Source organism: Balaenoptera ricei, chromosome 16 (genome assembly GCF_028023285.1).
Source record: "Balaenoptera ricei isolate mBalRic1 chromosome 16, mBalRic1.hap2, whole genome shotgun sequence".
Classification (NCBI taxonomy): Eukaryota; Metazoa; Chordata; class Mammalia; order Artiodactyla; family Balaenopteridae; genus Balaenoptera; species Balaenoptera ricei.
In genome coordinates this window covers 5,857,125-5,877,679 of record NC_082654.1, presented here as the reverse complement: position 1 = coordinate 5,877,679, position 20,555 = coordinate 5,857,125, and the positions used below count along the sequence as shown (strand labels likewise).

At 45.0% G+C, this 20,555-nt stretch overlaps 1 protein-coding gene across 3 annotated transcripts in view; it reads right to left on the bottom strand.

The window, feature by feature from the left end:
• C16H10orf90 (chromosome 16 C10orf90 homolog) overlaps positions 1 to 20,555 on the bottom strand; it is a 237,714-nt gene that overhangs the window by 66,567 nt on the left and 150,592 nt on the right. For all 3 annotated transcript variants that reach the window (XM_059899883.1, XM_059899884.1, XM_059899885.1), the window contains one exon: positions 15,588 to 16,710. In XM_059899883.1, coding sequence (XP_059755866.1) covers positions 15,588 to 16,710 — 1,123 coding nt within the window. The remainder of the gene's footprint in view (positions 1 to 15,587; positions 16,711 to 20,555) is intronic.

The window sequence follows — 20,555 nt, the reverse complement described above, 5'->3', positions numbered from 1 at the left end:
TGAGGCTGGAGGAGGGAGTAAATTGACTGAAAAGGAGTCAAATATTTCTCTGAGGCAATAGAAATACTCTATATGTCACTGTGGTATTGGTTACATGGGTTTATATACATTAAATGTGTGCACTTTAATGTAAGTAAATTATACCTCAATATAGCTAATCAAAAACAAAAAGCAGAGTGTAGGATCAGATTGAGAAGGCCTTTTTGAAATATAAAATTAAAATTTGAAAAATGTGTAATGGTAGCCAGAGTCTCTCACCACCTGAATCATGCAGTAATGCAATATATCAAATGCCAACATTTTACACTTAGGAGTATCTGAAAGATTCCCCATCTTTTAAATCCATAGATAGTAACAGGATAGCTTTTGTAAGTCATATAATATTCAAGTGGCATGAAAATTTCTAGAAGAAAACAACTGCGTGAGTCAGGAAATCCTTGTATAAACACAAATTCTATATATGATTGGCATTTCCGACCAGTAAAGAAATAATGGATTACCCCATCAATAGTCCATAGACAACTGGCAAACCATTTATGTAAAATAGATCCCAACCTCACACCATCTGAGGAAATATATCCAGAGGGATTACAGATTTAAATAAAGGAGCTAGAGAGGAATGTAGGCTAGAAAAGGCCATTCTAAGCCTGTCAGTGAAAACAAAAGGAAAAGGACAAAGAAGATAATAAAAACATCTGAATGTCAAAAATTACCATAAACAGACATGATGACAAAATGCAATGTGGTATCCTTGGATGGGATTCTGGAATAGAAAAAGGACATTAGTGGAAAAACTGGTGAAATCTGAATAAAGTCTGTAGTTTAGTTAATAATACTATAGCAATATCAGTTGCTTAGTTCAGACCAGTGATTCTCAAAATGTGAGTGATGTTGCTCCCCAGGGAACATTTGGCAATGTCTAGAGACATTTTTGTTTATCAAGGGATAAAAGGGGGAGGTGCTACTAGCATTTCATGGGTAGAGGCCAGAGGTGCTTCTATGCACCCTACAATACACAAGACAGCCCTCCACAACCAAGAGTCATCCAGCCCGAGACGGCGGTAGTGCCGAGGTTGAGAAACTCCGGCTTAGATAGAAGTACTGTGATGATAAGGAGAAGCTATATATACAGGATACTCAGGAACTCTCTGTACCACCTTTGTAACTCTTCTGTTAATCTAAAATTATTTCAAAATCCAAAGTTTAAAAAAGTACGATAAACATTAAAATATAAATACAAAGGGATATTTTTAACATAAATAAAAATTCAAAAGAAAAAAGACTAAAGAAAAAAGGCCAAAAAAAAAAAAATAGGGGAAATTTACAAAAGAAGTATAGATGTATAACAAACACATGAGAAAGTTCAACTTCTCCATCAAAAAAATACAAATTAATATATCATAAATATTATATTTTTCACTTATCAAAATCACATGAAAGTTTCTGTAATGTCAATACCCAATGCTTGTGCATGCTCAAGGCAGCCACTATTTAGGTATTGATAGTCTAGTTTGATACAACTGTTAACAGAGTATCATTTGGAAATCTATATTAAAAAGCCTTAAAATTGTGCCTCTCCTTTGACCCAGAAATTCTAGGAATGTGGCTTAAATAAATCACATGAAATGCCCACAGAGGTTTCTCTAGGAGGACATTTATCAACACATTGTTATAAAAATGCAAAAATGGAAACAATCTATTTAACAAGAAGATTTTCAAAAAATAGCTTGGTAAATCTTTATAACAGAAGCCTACGTAGCTGTTAAATGATTAATAGGGGAATATGTAGGACATGAAAGGGAACTTGACAATCTATTGTTAAGAAAAAGCAACCTCTAATGATGCTTTTACATGATCCTCTGTTTGTTAAGAAAAGAAAAGAGAAATTTAAAAATAAAATTTCGTTGCATACATGAGAGGATCCAAGTAATCTATTTGGGAAGATCGACTGAAACATTAACAGTGATGTTATCTGTGGATAGTAGGACTATGGTTGGTTTTTATTTTCCTCTTTTTGCTTCTCTACATTTTAATTTTTACAATGCACATGTTTTACTTTTTCAATAAGAGAGGGAAAAAACATTACAAAAGCAATGGAATCGAAGAAGAAACTGATTACATTTACTCCCTATTCTAAGGAGCATTTTCATGTATGATTTTAGACCTGGAGAGAAACCACAGTGCAACCGGCAGTGCCAACAGCCAAGGTAGACCTTGGGATGGAGAGAATCACGAGAGGCTTTGCCACAGCCAATCACATCATCACAAATTCTCCCCGATGTCTCCCTCAGCTCTGTCTCCCAAATGCACAACACTGTGATGTTCAGTGCGTTTTATGGACCACCTCTCCCAAAATCTGCTGCCTGGGCTCTGATGCTCCACTCTTCACAGCTCCTTTGCTACCGTTTCTGAACTAAAGTGGGTCACTTGGTCTTACACACACACGTGTATTTGTAAGGGTGCAAGACAGGATGCCACAGGACCTCGAAGTCACTTGTTCACTATCTACATAGGCCATCTGAACAAAATCACCTAAATATTGCCCACCTATACTCAAAAATGGATAAGCCTCTATCTCCTTAAAACACCAGAACCATTTTTCTGCTGAATAGACACCAAAGATTCCATATCACCTCATTCAACTGCAAGCCTGGCCCTTCACTTCAGCCCCCTGCCCAAGGAGGGAGCAGATTTTAAGCAAAACTCTATACTTTTTCCCTTCATTTCAGCCAACTTATAAATTTATACATGGGAAAGACAGGACAAAGCCAGAGCACCAAATATCACCATAACATTCTGCATATCTCCAAGAGATGGGCCCCAAAGTTGTCTCTGAATTGTCTAACAGATAATGTAGAAGGAGAAACATTAGGAGCTGCAAGGGTTAAATGCTCCGAGAGGTTAAAAATCAGAGTTGCTCAGGAGATGCACAACTCTGGAAGAGGGAGAGTGGAGATTTTTGTCCCTGTGGGGCCCATGTCAATGGTCTGTATAATATGAGTGACCCCATCCTTAATGTAGGCTCATGACACAAGACCAAAACACAATGAAAACAAGGTAGTTCTGCAGGAGACCAAAATGGTGCAGTCCTTGTATGCAAATGCTTCAACTAATTGAGAAACTGATTTTTAAAAATCTGAATTTTTGTAGCGTTTGTCTTTAACTTCTGATTCTACAGACAACCACCACCTACTGGGCCAGTTTATACACTCCTCACCTAGACTATGTGTTTGAGTGTTCCTTCGGGGCACTTATCACAAAAATCAGAGTGGGAAAGAGCAGGCATTTGAGGGAGCAGGTTCTAACCGCAAGTGGCATGACAAAGGCTGTGTTCCCTGCAAAGAGAATACCTATGCTGTGCTCCTGCCCTCAGGACCTCTTGGGGACTTCAACCTTGAACAGTCTGACAATTACCCTTAAGTAGTGAGAATTAGGATGCACAGTAAATAGGACATGCTGACCTGCAGGGAAGAGCTGTCCTTGAAGGGTAGCAGAACGTGCCACCCCCAAAATATGCCACTTGGCATGAGGATTATTTTGAGCTGAAGGCAACTGAGGAAGATGACACCAGAGGAATCAACATAACAAACTTTACTAACTAGCCTTTATCTACCATTAGTTTCTTCCCATATATTTACCCTCCCACTTTGACAACCTTGGAAGCCTAAAACTGCTCTCCTTTATCTTTTCATTTCTCCACAAAATTACTGTTCTTTGTTGAAGATGATATATAAGCCAGAGTTCTAAATCACTGCTTTGAGTTACTCATTTTCTTCTGGTTATCTCCCATGTACATATGAGGAATACATGTTAATAAACTTCTCTTTGTTTTTCTCTTGTTAATCTGTCTTTTGTTATAGGGGCCCCAGAGAGAACTTGGAAGGGTGGAGGGAAAATTATTTTCCCTTCCTTACATCCTCCAGAACAGAGCTCTTAAGCAGGGAGGCACTGACTCAGATTCCAGAATAGGGTCTAACATAGGCAGTTTGAAAAAGCATCCCTAATGTGTCTGACGCCCTCCCCTGGTTAAGAACACCTTTTTCACACTCTCTGATAACAGCCATGAACAATGTAGGATCACTAGAATGCCCCTTATGTGAACTGTGGTACTTCATCCACAGTTATGCCTTCATGTGGCTCCAACCTAACATGGAAAACTAGTGACTAGAAACAATCTCCCCCCCAAAAAAACCCTTCAAAATATTTTTGTAACATTGTTCATACATTTTCTGTCTTTTCATTAAATTTGACCATCTGCAGGATAATAAAGTTCTTCCTTGACAAAACTTGATTATTCTTACTAAGTTCTCGGAGAGAAATAATATTGTGAGACTTTTTTCCCTCCATTTTAAAAAGAAGTGGGGATGCTATAGACTTCACTTTACTTTTCACAACCTACCTCTGGACGTGGCTCCCCACCCTTTCCTGGCCAGAGAGGTTTTGGATATGGCCATGGGGAGAGGTGGTTTGAAGAAGGAAAGGGAGTGAGCTTTTAAGTGACCCTGACATCAGCAAGGCTTTGTTGGGTCATCAGAATGACCTGTCCTCTGCCCAGCACCCAGGTCCTGAGCAAGTGTGCTGTGCTCCATGGCTCACTGCTGGGCATGGAGAGCTCATTGCCATTGACTCGGACTTGGATTCTGACCTCCAGGTCAGTGCAGTCTAGAAGAAGAAAAATGGCCCCCATGAAATAGCAAGTATGTCACATTGAAAGGCAATAATATTCTTGGGAGTCAAGTGCTTGAGAGATGGAACCGGGAAGATGCACTGAGGCCATGTACGTCACAGTCTGGTGAGTGATGAGAATTGCCAAGCAGGTGGTCCACAATAACAGTGGGCTATAACGAGGTTAGGGCACAGTGCAGGCCAGTAGTTCTCAACCGAGATGATTTTGTCATCTCTCCCCCAATCCAGATAATGTCTGGAGAGGTTGGTGTTTGTCACAACTGGGAGGGAGGGCTATTGGCATCTCGTGGGCAGAGGCTAGGGATGCTGTTAAACAGCCTATGGTGCACAGAGAGCCCTCACACAGAGAATCATCTGGCCCCAAATGTTGATCCTGCCAAGACCTAGAGAGGGAAGGCAACACTGGGGTGAGGGGGCCAAGGTCAAGGTGAGAGGCAGGAACCATGAAGCAAAATGTTCCCTTTTACCAGTAACCAACGAGATGCCAGCTCAAACTACAACAGAGCAGTATTTTTCATCTGGAAATTTGGGAAGATTTACAAACTAATACCTAATCTTGGCCAAGCACGTACAGAAAGGCCCTTCACCTAGATTTCTCCTGAAGTCTAATTTGGCATGTGTGTCAAGAACCTTAAAAAGGCTGATGCTCTCTGATTTAGATGCATTCCATTTTCGATACATTCCATTTCAAGGATTTTTGTTTTTTCAAAAGGAAACAATGCAGTATACAGAAAATCCTCATATGCCCAGTGTTCACATTAATATTATTCCAAAAAGTGAAAAACGGATAACTACTTTAAGGATCAACAATGAAGAAATAGTTAAACTACGATATATCCATAAAACACACCATTTCATAATCAATAAAAGTTATCTTTGTAAGTACTGTTAATATCAGGAAAAATTTATGATATAGCGCTAAGTGGCAGAGACCCAGAGGGAAATTACATATGCAGCAGGATCTCAGCTACTTGTAAGAAAAAAATAGACATGCATAGAAAGAGAATGGAAGAAAATATACCAAAATATAAACCGTGATTATTTAAAGGGACTGAGCTTTTTATTTTGCTTTTTGTCATTCTCGGTTGCCTATAATGTATTAATTTTATAGTCAGGAAAATAAATCTACCTTGGCATAGAAATTTCATGAAGATAATAAAGGCCTGAGTGAGGATAGTGGCTGTAGACATGGGAAAGAAGGGATGGGCATGAGAGACTTTCCACCTTGCCAGTGATTTGATGTGGCAGCAAGGGAGAGGAAGGAAGCGTTCAAAGATGACTCCAACTTGTGAGCCTGGGATCCAAGAGGTAAGGGAACCGTTACTAAGAGCAGGAGAAAATCTGAGCAGAAAAGTGACAACAGTGGCCTGGGAGGTACCATTGGAAGGCCGCGGAACACAGCCAGATGCATGAGCCTGGAGTCTGCCCCACCCCCACCCAACTAGCTGTGTATGCCTGGAAAACGAGCGTAAATAATGTATATTTCCTATGGACTTTTAGGGAGGAGTAAATGAATGAAAACCCAAGGAGTACGTGGAACAGCGCAGGACACACAGTAAAACGTTAGAAACAAGAGCAGGGGCCTTGGTGGTTGCAGTACTGGTACTGAGTTGAAACACAGTTGCTCCTGCCAGACCTCTAAATGCCAGCACTCCCAGACCCTTGTTGCTTCCTGTCCTTCTCATTTCCTAGGTGTTCTCAAACACTTCCGTGGCATAAAACACCAACTCTAGGAAGAACATTCTTCAAACCATAACTCTATCCTAGAACTTTGTTTTGGGCTCCAGATTCATGGGTCCAACTCCCAGCTTGCCATCTGCACCTGCCTGCCCCATTGACACTTCAAACATAACCTGTCCTCATGGCACCTGGGATCTTCTCCACCCCTCCTCACATCTTCCCCACCTGGATATAAACCTTCTCTCCTGTTATTCACACTATATGAAGAACTCTTAAAATTCAACAGTAAGAAAATAAACCACTCAAATAAAAAATAGACCAAAGCCCTTTATAGATATCTCACCAAAGAAGATATACAGATGGCAAATAAGCAAATGAAAAGATGCTCCTCAACATATGTCATCAGGGAAATGCAAATTAAAACAACAAGATACACTACGTAACTATTAGAATAGGCAAAATCCAGAACACTGAAACCACCAAATGCTGGCAAGGATGTGGAGCAACAGGAACTCTCATTCATTGCTGGTGGGAATGCAAAATGGTACAGTCACTTTGGAATACAGTTTGTCAGGTTCTTACTAAACCAAACATACTCTTACCTTATGATCTAGCAATCACATTCCTTGGTATTTACCCAAAGGAGTTGAAAACTTATGTCCACACAAAAAACTATACACGGATGTTTATAGCAGCTTTATTAATAACTGCCAAAACTTGGAAGCAATCAAGACATCCTTGTTTAGGTCAATGGATTAAAAAAATGTGGTACATCCAGACAATGGAATATCATTCAGTGCTTGAAATGAGCTGTCACACAATGGAAAGACATGGAAGAAATTTAAATGCATATTAGTAAGCGAAAGAAGCGTTTGAACAGTCTACATAGTGTATGATTCCAAGTATATGACATTCTGGAAAAGGTGAAATTATGGAGTCAGTAAAAGGATCAGTGGTTGCCAGAGTTTGGGTGGGGAGGGATGAATAGAGGGAACAGAGGATTTTTAGGGCAGTGAGACTCTATACGATACTATAATTGTAGATATGTGTCATTATACATTTTCCTGAACCCATAGAAGGTACAACACCAAGAGTGAACCCTAATGAAAACTATGGACTTCGGGTGATAATGATGTGTCAGTGTAGGTTCATCAGTTGTAACAAATACGCCGCTCCGGTGGGGATGCTGATAGTAGGAGAGGCTGTAAATGTGTGCAGGTGGGGTATATGGGGAACCTCTATACTTTCCCCTCAGTTTTGTTGTGAACCTAAAACTGCTCTAAAAACATGAAGTCTTTTTTAAAAGCCCCCAAATCTCCCAGTGCCCAAGCCGGAAAGTCAGATGTCAACCTTGCCATCCCCCCACTTCCCCCATGACCTCGTTGACACTCAAGACTTGTGAATGCCACCATCAGGCTCTTTTTCCCTCCTCTCAAGCCTCCAATATGGTTCTCATCTACTCCATGGCAATAACCTCCCCCCTTTCCATCCCTCACCTTCCAATGAGTAAGAGTGACCTTCTTAAAGCATGCACTATATCACAGCATCTCACTGCTGTTAGGAGGAAACTGTAAATCCTTATTCTGGTCTCAAAGCCCCAACCCAAACCATTTCCCAAGCTCACCTCTTCAGCCTCGAGCTTCAGCCTCATGGCACTACTTGCTATGTTGCAGGCACAATGGCCTTCTCAGCTCCTCCAAAATGCCAAGCTCATCTCTGCCTCAAAACCTTGACACATGCTGGTCCCTGTACTTCTATGCTTTGAGAATCACATACACACACTACTACATATAAAATAGATAACCAACAAGGACCAGTTGTATAGCACAGGGAACTCTACTCAATATTTTGTAACAACCTATACGGGAAAAGAATCTGAAAAAGCATGAATATATGTATTAATATAACTGAACCACTTTGCTGTACACCTGAAACTAACACAACATTGTAAATCGACTATACTCCAATGAAAATTTTAAAACTAAAATAAAAGTTCCTCCCTCAGAAATATTTTCTTGACAAACTCCCTCTTCTAAATGAAGCCTCCCTTGTTAAGCTCTCTCATGGTCCTCTCCTCCCCTTAGAGCACTGACCACGATCTATAATGACATACATATTTAGGGGTCTCAGTTGGATGTCTGTGTCCCCACCAGACTGTAACCTGTGGGGAGACCACACCTGGGTTTCATTTCAGCTCCATGGAACCAAAGGCTCACCCAGGGCCTGGTAACCATGGCTGCCACAGTAAATGTCATGTGAGTGAGGGAAGGCTCTCCAGATGGGACTCTGGTCTGGCACGAGCAGGAGGTGCCAGGGTTGGACACATGCCCCAACCACTTATTGAGGATGGCGGATGACACAGAAAGGCCTGATTTTTCTGCTGACGTGAAAAGAGGCAGGAGAGCCACGTGCCAAGGATGAACCTTAGTGAGCACCTGCATCTGGGGAGGGGGAAGAAAGAATCAGAGGAAGCAGGAAGGGACTGGTGAGAAAAGGCAGAGGAGAACCCAGAGTAAACGGTGTGATGGGGGTCGAGGGGGAGAGAGCTTTGCCCCTGGATTCTGAGCATCTCTCCTACCTGAAAATTGGACTTGTCTAAACAGCTATTGTGACAGAAAACCAGAGCCAGAAAAATGAATACATTAATGGACTAGGAGAGGAGAGTTCGAGAGAGAATCTGGTTTACATCTCTCATTCCACAGAGGAAGAAGTGGAGCCCATGGGGGGAAGAGACCTGCCCAAAGTCACCCGGAGCTCGCCCTTGAGCAGGGCTGGCACACCTGTTCTGTAAAGGCTCAGGTAGTAAATACTGCAGGCTTTGTGGGTCACACGGTCTCTGTCCCAACTCCTCAACTCCGCTGTGCAGCGCAAAAGCAGCCACAGAACAGCGTGTGGACGAACAAGCACGGCTGTGTTCCAATGAAGCTTGATTTACAAGAACAGGCGGTAAATCCCTGGGCTGAGGTTGGCTCACCCCTGCTCTCAGCTGTCGCTGCGTGCCAGGGGTCCCATTTCACTGTTCATTTGTCAGCTGATTCTAACACCCCCTAGCTTCTCTTGCTATTAATGATAAAACAAAACGCACACACTCATTCTGCCCAATTCTCTTCTTAACAAATTCCCAATAAGAAGGCACCGTCCTGAGACTGTTCGCGTCGTCCTCGAAACCACTCCCACAGCAGAAGAGCATGCAGTCCTGGCGTGAGTGCTGGCCGGGCACTGGCAGCGGGGTGGAAATGTCCCCCTCTGGTTGGGAAGCACTGAGAGGCGAGTGGCCTCAGGAACCTGCAGAGGGTTAGATATACCCTGCGGGCACTTACGGTCACCATGGGCACTGCCAACCCATATGATCATTGGCAACCATGCGGGCTTTACCCTCAAAACAGCCCCCGAATCTGACCACTTCTCAGCACCACTGCCACCCTGTTCCAAGTCACTGCTCCCGCTTCATTGCTCAATATACATTTGTTGAGTGAATGATTAAACGTCAAGGGTAGGACCAGTCAGGAAGTGTGAGAGCCTTCCCAGAGGAACCAACACTCCAAGAAAACATCAAAGGCTTCAGAAGAATCAGCACCTGCTGAAGAGAGAAGGGGGCTTTCCTAGGCAAAGGGAATAGCAGGGCGAAGGCAGAGCGGGCAGAAAGAGAAACGGGTGCCTTTGGGGAGGGGGGCGGTGAAGAGTGCACAACCCAGAAGAATCAAAAGCGCTTAGATTTGTGGAGTGTCTATTAAAAAACAAAGAAACAAACAAACCCGAAAATCATCCAGCAGAATTCTCTGCACACAGGTGCTAAGGTCCACACCCCACTACCCCAGGTTCAGCCTTTCAAGATCCTTTACTTGTTTTAGAGAACTATGAGGCCACAGGGTGGAGAGAGTAGATTAAACGGCAGAACAGCCAGCTGTGATGCACTCAGATTCCCCTTGGGAATAAAGGGTGTAGCCGCCCACCCACCCCGCCCCCAGCTGCTTGAAGTCCTGCAGGAAGACGGTCCTCAGAAGTCCAGCCCAACCCTGGCAACCGGAAGGCTCACCCTTTATATCCCCTTCCCAGGGCTATAAAGGCCCAGCCTCCTCGCCCCCAGTCAGAATAACTCTGAAGGGCCACCCTAAATTCAGAGCCCTCTAAGTCCTTCAGTATGACTGCATCACAGAGCACTCGTGTCCTCTGCCATACCTACTTCCCTTCCCATCCACAAGTGCCATTCCCAAGAGCACTGCACCATAAATGCCCACTCGTCTCCATCTCAGAGCTGGATTTCCAGAGACTCCAACATGGAACACAGGCAAACGGGGTAAACTTTGTCTCGGAGGATAGACGATAAGGAGCAGGCAAATTACAGCCGGCAGGCCAAATCTGGCCCACTGCCTGTTTTGTAAATAAAGTTTTATTGGAATAGAGCCATGCTTGTTTATTTATGCATTGTCTGTGGCTGCTTTCCTTCTACAATGGCAGAGTTGAGTAGTTGCTAGAGAGACCACATGGCCTGCAAAGCCTAACTTAATTGCTACCTGGCCCTTTCCAAAAAAAAAAAAGTTTGCCAACCCCAGTTCTTAATCATTAAAGAAAAAGCACAGCTGTAAAATAAGGGTTCCTCCTCAAATGTCTTCTGGCATCTCTAGCAAGAAATCTTCATGGGCTTGGGGAACTGAGTGTAACGCAGGCTTCTCTGGTAGACTTGGCATGTGTACGTGCAGTGTCATGTAGGCTTCCCTTGAGTGATGTGAGTGCTTTCTCCATGAAATAAACCTCACTCACTACTAATGTGTTAGATTATCGCGTCAGAACACTAGTAAACACGGCATTCCTTCCGTGAACTGGCAGGGATTTCTTCCTCTCCAGTCATTCCCATCTTTGGCCACTAGTGATACTAAACTCCACTGGGGTCTTCCCAGACCAATGCCACCAGAGCAATTCTAAGACAGAGGGTCCACATAGAACATTGGTGTCCGGGGCAGATGTGGGCAAACAGTGCATTCAGCAGTGTCTTCTCCAAAAGCATCTAACAAAATCAGGTGGTTTTGCTCTATCTACTTGGTTGTCTTAGGAACAGGGGAAAGCTTCAGATCTTGGCCACAAATAGGAAATGAAACTGGCAGTAAGTAACGTATCGAAGTCAATAGTGGTTTAGCAGGACTTCCCTGGTGATGCAGTGCTTAAGAATCTGCCTGCCAATGCAGGGGATACTGGTTCGAGCCCTGGTCCAGGAAGATCCCACATGCCATGGAGCAACTAAGCCCGTGCGCCACAACTACTGAGCCTGCACTCTAGAGTCTGCAATCCACAACTACTGAGGCCGTGTGCCACAACTATTGAAGCTCACGTGCCTAGAGCCCATGCTCCGCAACAAAGAGAAGCCACCGCTCACCACAACTAGAGAAAGCCTGTGCAGCAACGAAGACCCAACACAGCCAAAAATAAATAAATAAATAAATGTATTAAAAAAAAAAATACTGGTTTAGGCATGCAACACCCAGTGAGGAGAGAAACATTCAGATCAACACTGTACATCCCATAGAACACCAGGAGAACAGATTTCAGGCTGGGAGGGATTTCTGAGCCAATAAGTTTTTTTTTTTTTTTTTTTTAAAGGTATGTAGTACTTTATTTATTTATTTATTTATGACTGTGTTGGGTCTTCGTTTCTGTGCCAGGGCTTTCTCTAGTTGTGGCAAGTGGGGACCACTCTTCATCGCGGTGCGCGGGCCTCTCACCATCGCGGCCTCTCCTGTTGCGGAGCACAGGCTCCAGACGCGCAGGCTCAGTAATTGTGGCTCACGGGCCCAGTTGCTCCGTGGCATGTGGGATCTTCCCAGACCAGGGCTCGAACCCGTGTCCCCTGCATTGGCAGGCAGATTCTCAACCACTGCGCCACCAGGGAAGCCCGCCAATAAGTTTTAACTATCAAACGGCATGGCTTGTTACATTTAGTTAGAAGTTAACTGTGTAGCTTACTCTCCTAATAGATTTTACCCAGGGTAACTGGACACCAAATGCTGGTATTATTTATACGCCCATGAGCAGTCTTTGAACATCACCTTGGACAGGGAGAGTGGAGATGGGGCCCACCACCGAGAGAGTCCCCACCATCCTAACTGCTCTGCTTTGGGCTGTCACTGAGGATGGCACAGTGCGAGTCAAACACACATGACTGTTCTCAGCTCTGGCACTTCATGGCCAGGTGGGCTTGGGCAAGTTATTTAATCTTCAAGCCCCATTTGTCTTGTCTGCAAAACAGGAATAATGATATTCTCTTTACAGAATGATTTGAATGATTCAAAGTAATAAATACAGTGGAAGTAGCCCAGGGCTTGGCATCTAGGATTTCCACAGTAAATGTTGTGGGTACTGATAGGATGATGATAATGATGATGATGATGGTGGTGATGGTGATGGTGACATTCTTCCTTACAATAGATGCAGGGATTTGTACAATGTCCATCTAGCAGGTGCTAGCAGGATGCTTCTAACAGTGGAGATGTAAGTAACAAACTTACAAGGACCAAGGAAATGAACAAAGAGGGAACCAATTCACAAGCCCTCAGCCTCTGAAAAGAGAACAGGTAGCCCTGGGTCTGTTAAAATTGTTATTTCCCAGCAGACACGGCCAATCTGCTCTGCACAAAGCATTTGATGGCATCCCATTTTCCCTAATCTTAGCAATCTTTCTGGGTGCATGTCCCGGAGGCTCATTCAACAATACAATTTATAGGACTGTCTGTCTGATGACCCAATGACTAGAGCTAAAATTGCTTTGCCTCCATTTGTAGAATCTCCCAGGCTGAACCTACCTTGCAGCTGAATGTAAGTCGGCTAGCAAGGATACTGCTCATTCTGTATTCTGGAATCTTTCAGATACAAAGAATCAGATTCAGTAACTGTAAAGTGTGCTGGCCACTGACAGCACATGTAGCCACAGGAGGCTGTCAAGAATGTCTCAGACGAGATTCCAGTTTCAGATGAGAAAATACAAACAGTTCCTTGGAGTTTTAATGAGCATCGCCACCGTCGGAAAGCACTCGCATTAAGGTTTAAAAGCTTTGTCAAGACTGAAGGTCAGAGAGCTCCCCCCTGAAGCCTTGTGTAGATTATACTAGGACAGACTGTGGTAGTTAGAATCTGTGAGTTGTGCTTATGAATTTCAGGCAAGAATTCTGCAGCATGGACAAGAAGTGCTTCCTTATCACCCGGGCAGAAATGCATTCCATTGCAAATTAGTTTCTAAGTGAGAGAGCACAACCGTACAGGGATGTGTGTGTGCGTGCATGAGTGCGTGCGTGTGTGTGTGAGTGTGCATTTGTACACATGGATGCATGTGTCCTCAACAGTGAGCCCAAGGTTCTAGAGCTTTGAACTTCGTGACTGAGGGACCCAGAGTCACCTGGAACCTCTTTCCCTTATAGATTTCATCTCAGAAAAATAGAGCGGAAATGTTTTCAAGCTTAAGGGGACCTTCAAGAACACCAAATCCAACCCCTTCTCTAGTTACCCAGATGAGGAAACAGAATCAGAGTTAGTGTGGCATGTCCACATTCAACGTGCTGGAAAATAATAGATCAGCAACTCTAAGGAAGGTGACCTGGCCGCCATAAATATCTCCTTCCTCAAATGGTAGAATGAGGTCATGTGATTTAGAGCCACTCAAATGCTCCACAGGTGAATCTTTGGGATTAGAGCTATTCTGAGGGAAGTCGGCCCATAGGAAGTAAAAATTAACTTGCACTCTTTGCTTAAGAAAATCAATTCTAGGAGTAGTCATTTCACAAAGTCACAATCAAAAATCTTGTCTGCGCCAAAAGCCAAAACTAAGATGTAGGGATTTGCTCTGTTCATGCTCCTCTCCTCTGAGATGGATGTTTGAGATCTGGCTCTGGTGATTTTTAAGGCTCCTTTGGTGAAAGTGCTATAAATCCAAGTTACTATTTCATACCATGAGACACAGCACAAAGACTAGGATACGCTTCAATGGGGGAGCATACAACAATGTAGGTCGTATATTTCCAGACTCTTCATCAACAAGGAAGAAGAAATGGCTGGCTTGAGGAATGTCTTTAAAACCCAAAGTGAGGCCTAGCTTTGCAACACTGATGGCTACTTATGTTTTCCTTCTTGCAATAAGTCTGCCAGACTCAGACGAATTCAACAGTCTAATCAGTCTGAAAGCCATGTCAAATTGCCTTAAAGGTCTCTGAGCATTCAATATATATACACTTGTTAAAATTAATTACATCACTTAACATTTCTACTCACATTACAACTTTAAAATGTTTTACAGTCATTTTTATTAATTAATAAAGCTTTTAATGCACAAAAATTGCACTGTAAAATTATTATGCATATGCCGCATTTTCAATTTTACCACTATTATCTTTAAATATTTTCCCCAAGTGGAAAGTCACTAATTCATAAACCAGAATCTCTTGCGGAAGTGTACACAGGGAAGGAGAGAAGTCTGGCCTCTGGCTAAGGCCTGTTCCCCCCTCTACCCCCGATCTCCCAAGAAAGGTAAAGGGTGCCCAGGACAGCTGACCTTGGGAATTCTGCCTGGCCCTGGCAGTGGCGGAAAGGTTTCAAATCCCAGCCGAGTTGCCCCAGAAAACACAACTAAAGAATCAGAAAACTACTGCTTCTGTTTTTTGGTGTGGAGAGTCCCAGGTTTGCCTCTTTTTGAAAATGTCCCATAATTATTATACACACTCTCACACACAAACACTCCATTATGGAGCTTTGTGGTCTAGGTTTCTAAGGCCAACCCATCAACATCAACTACCCGATTGAAAAGTGAAAAGTGCAGAACTCTGGAGACTTCCAGATGTGCAGATGTCCATACCAGAGGGACAAAACATCTGGGAGTGGACGGCCCTTGGCTCTTCTCATCCTGTTTTGGAATGACAAGGGCCTGAATGAACTTCACCTGGGGTAGAGTTCCCTACTCATTATATATGGTCTGGAGCTACTGATGGAAACAAACGTTTGAGGGAAGGCCTTTCATAATCTACCAAAGTATCATCTAAGAAAATCTATCCAAACCAGACATCAACATGGAGCTATCAACGGTCAACTTTGAGTGGAGTAGATGAAGCAATTACTGAGAACTGCTTCTTGGAATAAGTCACGTAGAAGAAACTCACTCACTACGCACCTCGGCAATCACACCAATTACCTGAAGTGGGGAGGGGCGTGCACTTGGTGGCAGGGAGGATGGGAGTGTCACTCACCTGCCGTGTAACTCCAGCCCGGGATGTGAATGGACAGGTGGTTGGCATGACGATGGCCACCGGTTCGACAATGAGCTGCATGGTCCTCCTTCCCTTTTCTCACAGTGATCTGGTTACTCCCCGCAGCTGTATTTTCCAGTGGAGGAGAGCCTCTCCAAGGACACATGCCGGTTCCCGCGGTCCCCAGATGTACCCGCCCCAACGATGGGTTTTCCTTCAAGAAACGTTCTTGCAAACCTAGGTTCCAGCGTGGGCCTAGGAGGTTCTGGTTTCCCTCCGTGAGCTCCAGCTTCAGGGCTCTGCTTATTGGCGCTCCGTTAGCTGTGCCATCTACCCCATCTGGTGTCAGTCTGTGTGAACTGCAATTTAGGTTGAGGGACAGAACGGATCTGTGCATCTTAGGGCCAGCAAGTCGAGGTGGCTCAATGGGGACAGACAGGGACCTGTCCAGATAGTAGATGGAATTTGGACACGGCTGAGAGACTCTGAGATGGACACAGGAGCTGAACACCAGCGGGCTCTTTCCCGCCTGTGACCGTGGGGTGCTTGGAGAAAAATGGTCCTCCCTGCTGCCCACATGGGTGATCCAGTACTCGTGTCCCTCACACAGCCGTGCGTGGGCTTCAGGGACCTTCAGCCCCATCACAGAGCTGTTTCTGGAGAATTCTGTGCAGGTGAAAGGTCCATGGTGCCGACCCGGATCGGCCCCACCAGCCAGAGCAGAGGGGTCCCTGAGCAGAGCCTCCTGGGCCCTGCACTTGATGCAGAGCGGGTTCCCGACAGCCTCCCACACCAGGGTGCTGGCAGGGGGCCCCACGCGCCTGGCCGTGATGGTGATGGAAGCAAATCCCTTCTGGGAGCCACCGCATGGCTTCTCCTCTTTGCGCGGCGGCTCTGTCGCAGGGCCTCGCCCCCCCGCCGGTGTCTGAATTCCTAGTCCACCGGGAAGGAACTCGAAGGCCCTGTTAATAGTGACTCCACTGCGATTAGCCAGCGACAGCTTCATGGGATATGCACACGGCACAGGCAACTCGGCCCCATTTTCTTTTGATTTATTCTCATCAATCAGCTGTGAAATGACTATAGATGAAATCATTTTTGTGTTCTGAGATGCCAGAGTCCCCTGCAAATGGAAAAAGATGGCAATTATTCAAGCAGTTCATTGTCATGCAGGCAGGGGACTCTTTCAAGGGCCAAGAGGATGCTGGAGATCTTTGTTCCTAATGCTCAAGTGTTTCTCATCCAAGGCCTTTCAACACGCACCTGACACCCAACACCTCTGAGCATCTGAAGGGCAGGAAACCCAGATCTGTTTGTGAAATGATTAAACATCTGGGAAAATTCCTCTGACTGGGGAATTGGTTTTTCTCTGCTGGGTGTCTGTTCTTAGTTTATTTAATGGTGTTTGTGTCCATGGGGATCGCCAAATTTCGATAATCGCCTTCACCAGGCCCAGGAGCACCTGAACACAGGTTCACAGCCTCACAGAGGAGGGAAGGCAGGATTCTGGAGGAGGGCTGGGATTTGGGGGCACAGGTGTACGTGGGAGATGAGTCCATGCTCCTCCACGGAAACAGTAAATGTGATTCCAAGGAGCCCCCCCACGACCCTCAGTCCCCAGCTCCCCAGCACAACCTTCCATCTTTGCTGGTCTAGACTGGAATTCAGTCACTCACTCAGGCTTGGCATCACAGGGGTCAAAGTCCAGAAATCAAAACAATGGAAATCAAATGCCCAAGCTTGACAGTTGCCCAGACTAACACACTGATGACAATCTCATAACAGAATGGGATGGGGGTGGGGATTTGGAACAAGACAGATGAGATTTTCCTACATTTCAATGCTCAGTTGCATAAGCATGAGTTTTTGTCCAGTATAATGATCAAGGTGTTGCATGCTTCCTAATCAACAGACCCTGCTTCCTAATCAGCAGATCCTATGTCCTGACAGTAAATCACTAGTGTGTCCAAAACAATGTGCTATGATTTTTAATAGAGCATCTAACCAGGTTGAGACCAAGAGGAAGACTCTGCCCTCATTTTGTGTTTATTACGTGTGTGCATGAAGCACTGCAGAAAGCGACACGGAAGACTGAGGGCATCCAGCACTAGTGAATGCTTGCGGGATCCTGAGCCTCTATGTTGGCATTCATTAATCTACGTGCTTAAAATGAACCCTTGCGTGAACCGCACAGCATCCAAAATAACCCTGGGAACTGCTCACCGCACACTGCCTGCAGAATCTTCACTTCAGGAGCCTGAACGCATAACTGGTGCTTAGCACTTAAGCAGCAGTTCTCAAACGCCAAGGTACCTGAGAAGCACCTGAGATGTTACACTTGCAGGTTCCTCGGGCTCCAGAGACTTTGATTCTGTAGGTCTGTGGGTAGGGTCCAGGCATCTGCATTTTAACCAACATCCCTGGGACCCGGATATAGGTGATCCAGGGAACACACTTTGAGAAACACTGACAGAGTCATGGGACTGCTGGTCTTTTCAAAATGGGGGAGGGCCTGCGTTTGATGAGAGCAAATTATTCTCTTTTCCTAAGATGGGATAAGAAAGCACAGTGGCCTTTTCTTTAGAGCAGGATGCATATTCATTTACTCAACTAGTGGAATGCTCTCCTCCAGCTGGACTTCTGATGGGAAGACCCCCACTCATGTGATGTTAGCCCAACAGTCCTTACTCATTGCGTCCTTACTATTACTCAGTAGTCCTTACTATTAGACATGGGAAGAGGGACAGCTTGTCCTTCCTGGTTTTTCCTTTGTTTTCTTGCTTTCCTGGCACTCTCCAGCACCTGGCACGTTGTTATATTTGAAAGATACATGGTAACATTGTAAATCAACTATACTCTAATATAAAATAAAAATTGAAAATAAATAATAAAGATATGTGGTGAGTTGCAAATTCAAAAGATGACAAGAGATAGGTGAAGAAGAAGAAGAAATGGATAGGAGCATCATTTTGAAAATCATTTTTTAAAAAGTCAAAACACCATGGTTCGGCTTCCCTGGTGGCGCAGTGGTTAGGAATCTGCCTGCCCATGCAGGGGACACGGGTTTAAGCCCTGGTCTGGGAGGATCCCACATGCCGCGGAGCAACTAAGCCCGTGCTCCGCAACTACTGAGCCTGCGCTCTACAGTCTGCGAGCCACAGCTACTGCGCCCGCGTTCTGCAACTACTGAAGTCCGTGCACCTTAGAGCCTGCACTCTGCAACAGGAGAAGCCACCGCAATGAGAAGGCCACACACTGCAATTAAGAGTAGCCCCCACTCGCCACAACTAGAGAAAGCCTGCGCGCAGCAACGAAGACCCAACGCAGCCAAAAATAAGTAAATAAAATAAATAAACTTATTAAAAAACAACAACAACAACAAAAACACCACGGCTACCTTTTTCCAGATGGCAAGTGTAAGCCAGGCTCTGCTTGAAACCTCCGCTTTCAAGATAGGGCCTCCTCTTCAGCGTTTCTCAGCGCACGTTACACACGTGAGCCGCCTGGGAGCTTGTAAAAACCCCAATGCGCAGGCGTCATCTCCAACAATTACATTAGAATCCTTGGGGGTGGGGCCCAGGCATCCGTGGTTTTTAAAGCTTCCAGTTGATTGCATAGGCCGGCAATGCTGAGAGCCACCTGGATGCCTGAGGCGCCTCCCTCTCCCCTCCCCCTCCGTCTCCCTCCCCGCCCTCCACCTAGCACGTTCCATGGCTGTAGTTTACCCACAAGAAAACTGAAGTTCACCTGGTACCAACCCCAGGCTGTTTGACTTGAACACTATCACTCCCGTTTTAGTTAAATTTCGTTCTGATGATAATTGTTCCCGTGCAATCTACAAAGTGCATAATCACACCCAGAAGGAACTCCTTTGACACTGGTCTTTGAAAACAAATACCCATCTTGGAAACTGGGCAGCATTGGTCTTAGAGTGCATTGTTTCCCGAAGTTTGGGCCAGTGATCACCTGCATAGAAAACACCTAGGATTTAAATCTGCATTTTATGCAGATTTCTAAACCCTTTCCTCTGAAGACCTAAGGTGAATCAGGATCTCAGGGCATAAGGCCCAGAAGTTGTATTTTTAAGGATCTGCCAGGTGATTCTTCTGCACAGATAAGATAGAAAGGATGCTGGGCCAGAACTTGGACCTCCTGAGGTCCCTCCTGAGCCTGGGGCTCCCAGACTGGCCACAGGACCTTGGAGGCGGCCTTGGATTCCCCAGCTATACAGCAAGGAGCAAACAGTAATTCTTGTGGGGAGGCCAGCCTTCCTCGTACTCTGGTCTCCAACATTAAGAGGGTACCCCACCCTTTAGGCTTAAGATCCCATGAGAGCCTTGGCCTTGATATAAACAAGGAGTGTCAGAAACAAGGGGTGTGTGTCTAGGAATGAGTTAAGGCCATCTCAGCCTGGAACAAGGGTAGACAAGGCGCTGACTCTGGCTACATCAACCTGACTGCACATCTGAGCTGAGTCGGGGAGCCACGACCCGCAGCCTGGGGCCACCACACTGGACAGACGTCCTCGGGGCTGTGCTGGGGCTGTGGGCATTACAGCAGGAGGTCCTAGAGGCCCAGAAGGATGGGCAGAGAATCAACCACCATTTCATTACCTTGGGGCTGGCAAGTGCTACTGTGACTTTGATCCCATCCAATGCAAACAGATAAGCAAAGAGACATAATGAATGATGTGAATCTGAACTTATTTCTGAAGCTCTGTCATTGCTCAGGATATCAGGGTGACACTGTTCCTGGGGGATCAATGCTGAAGGAAGCCCAGTTCCAAAGAAAAATCTGTTTGCCTCCTCTACCTCATACGGAAGTTGTGGAAATCAAAACCAATGATGGGTGTGAAAGTACCTCTCAAGATATGAACATGTTATGTAACTCCAGGGTGTGACTTGTCCTGTGATTTAGCAGAAATCAGTGGATATCTGATATAATCAAACCTATGGAGGAATGAGGGGG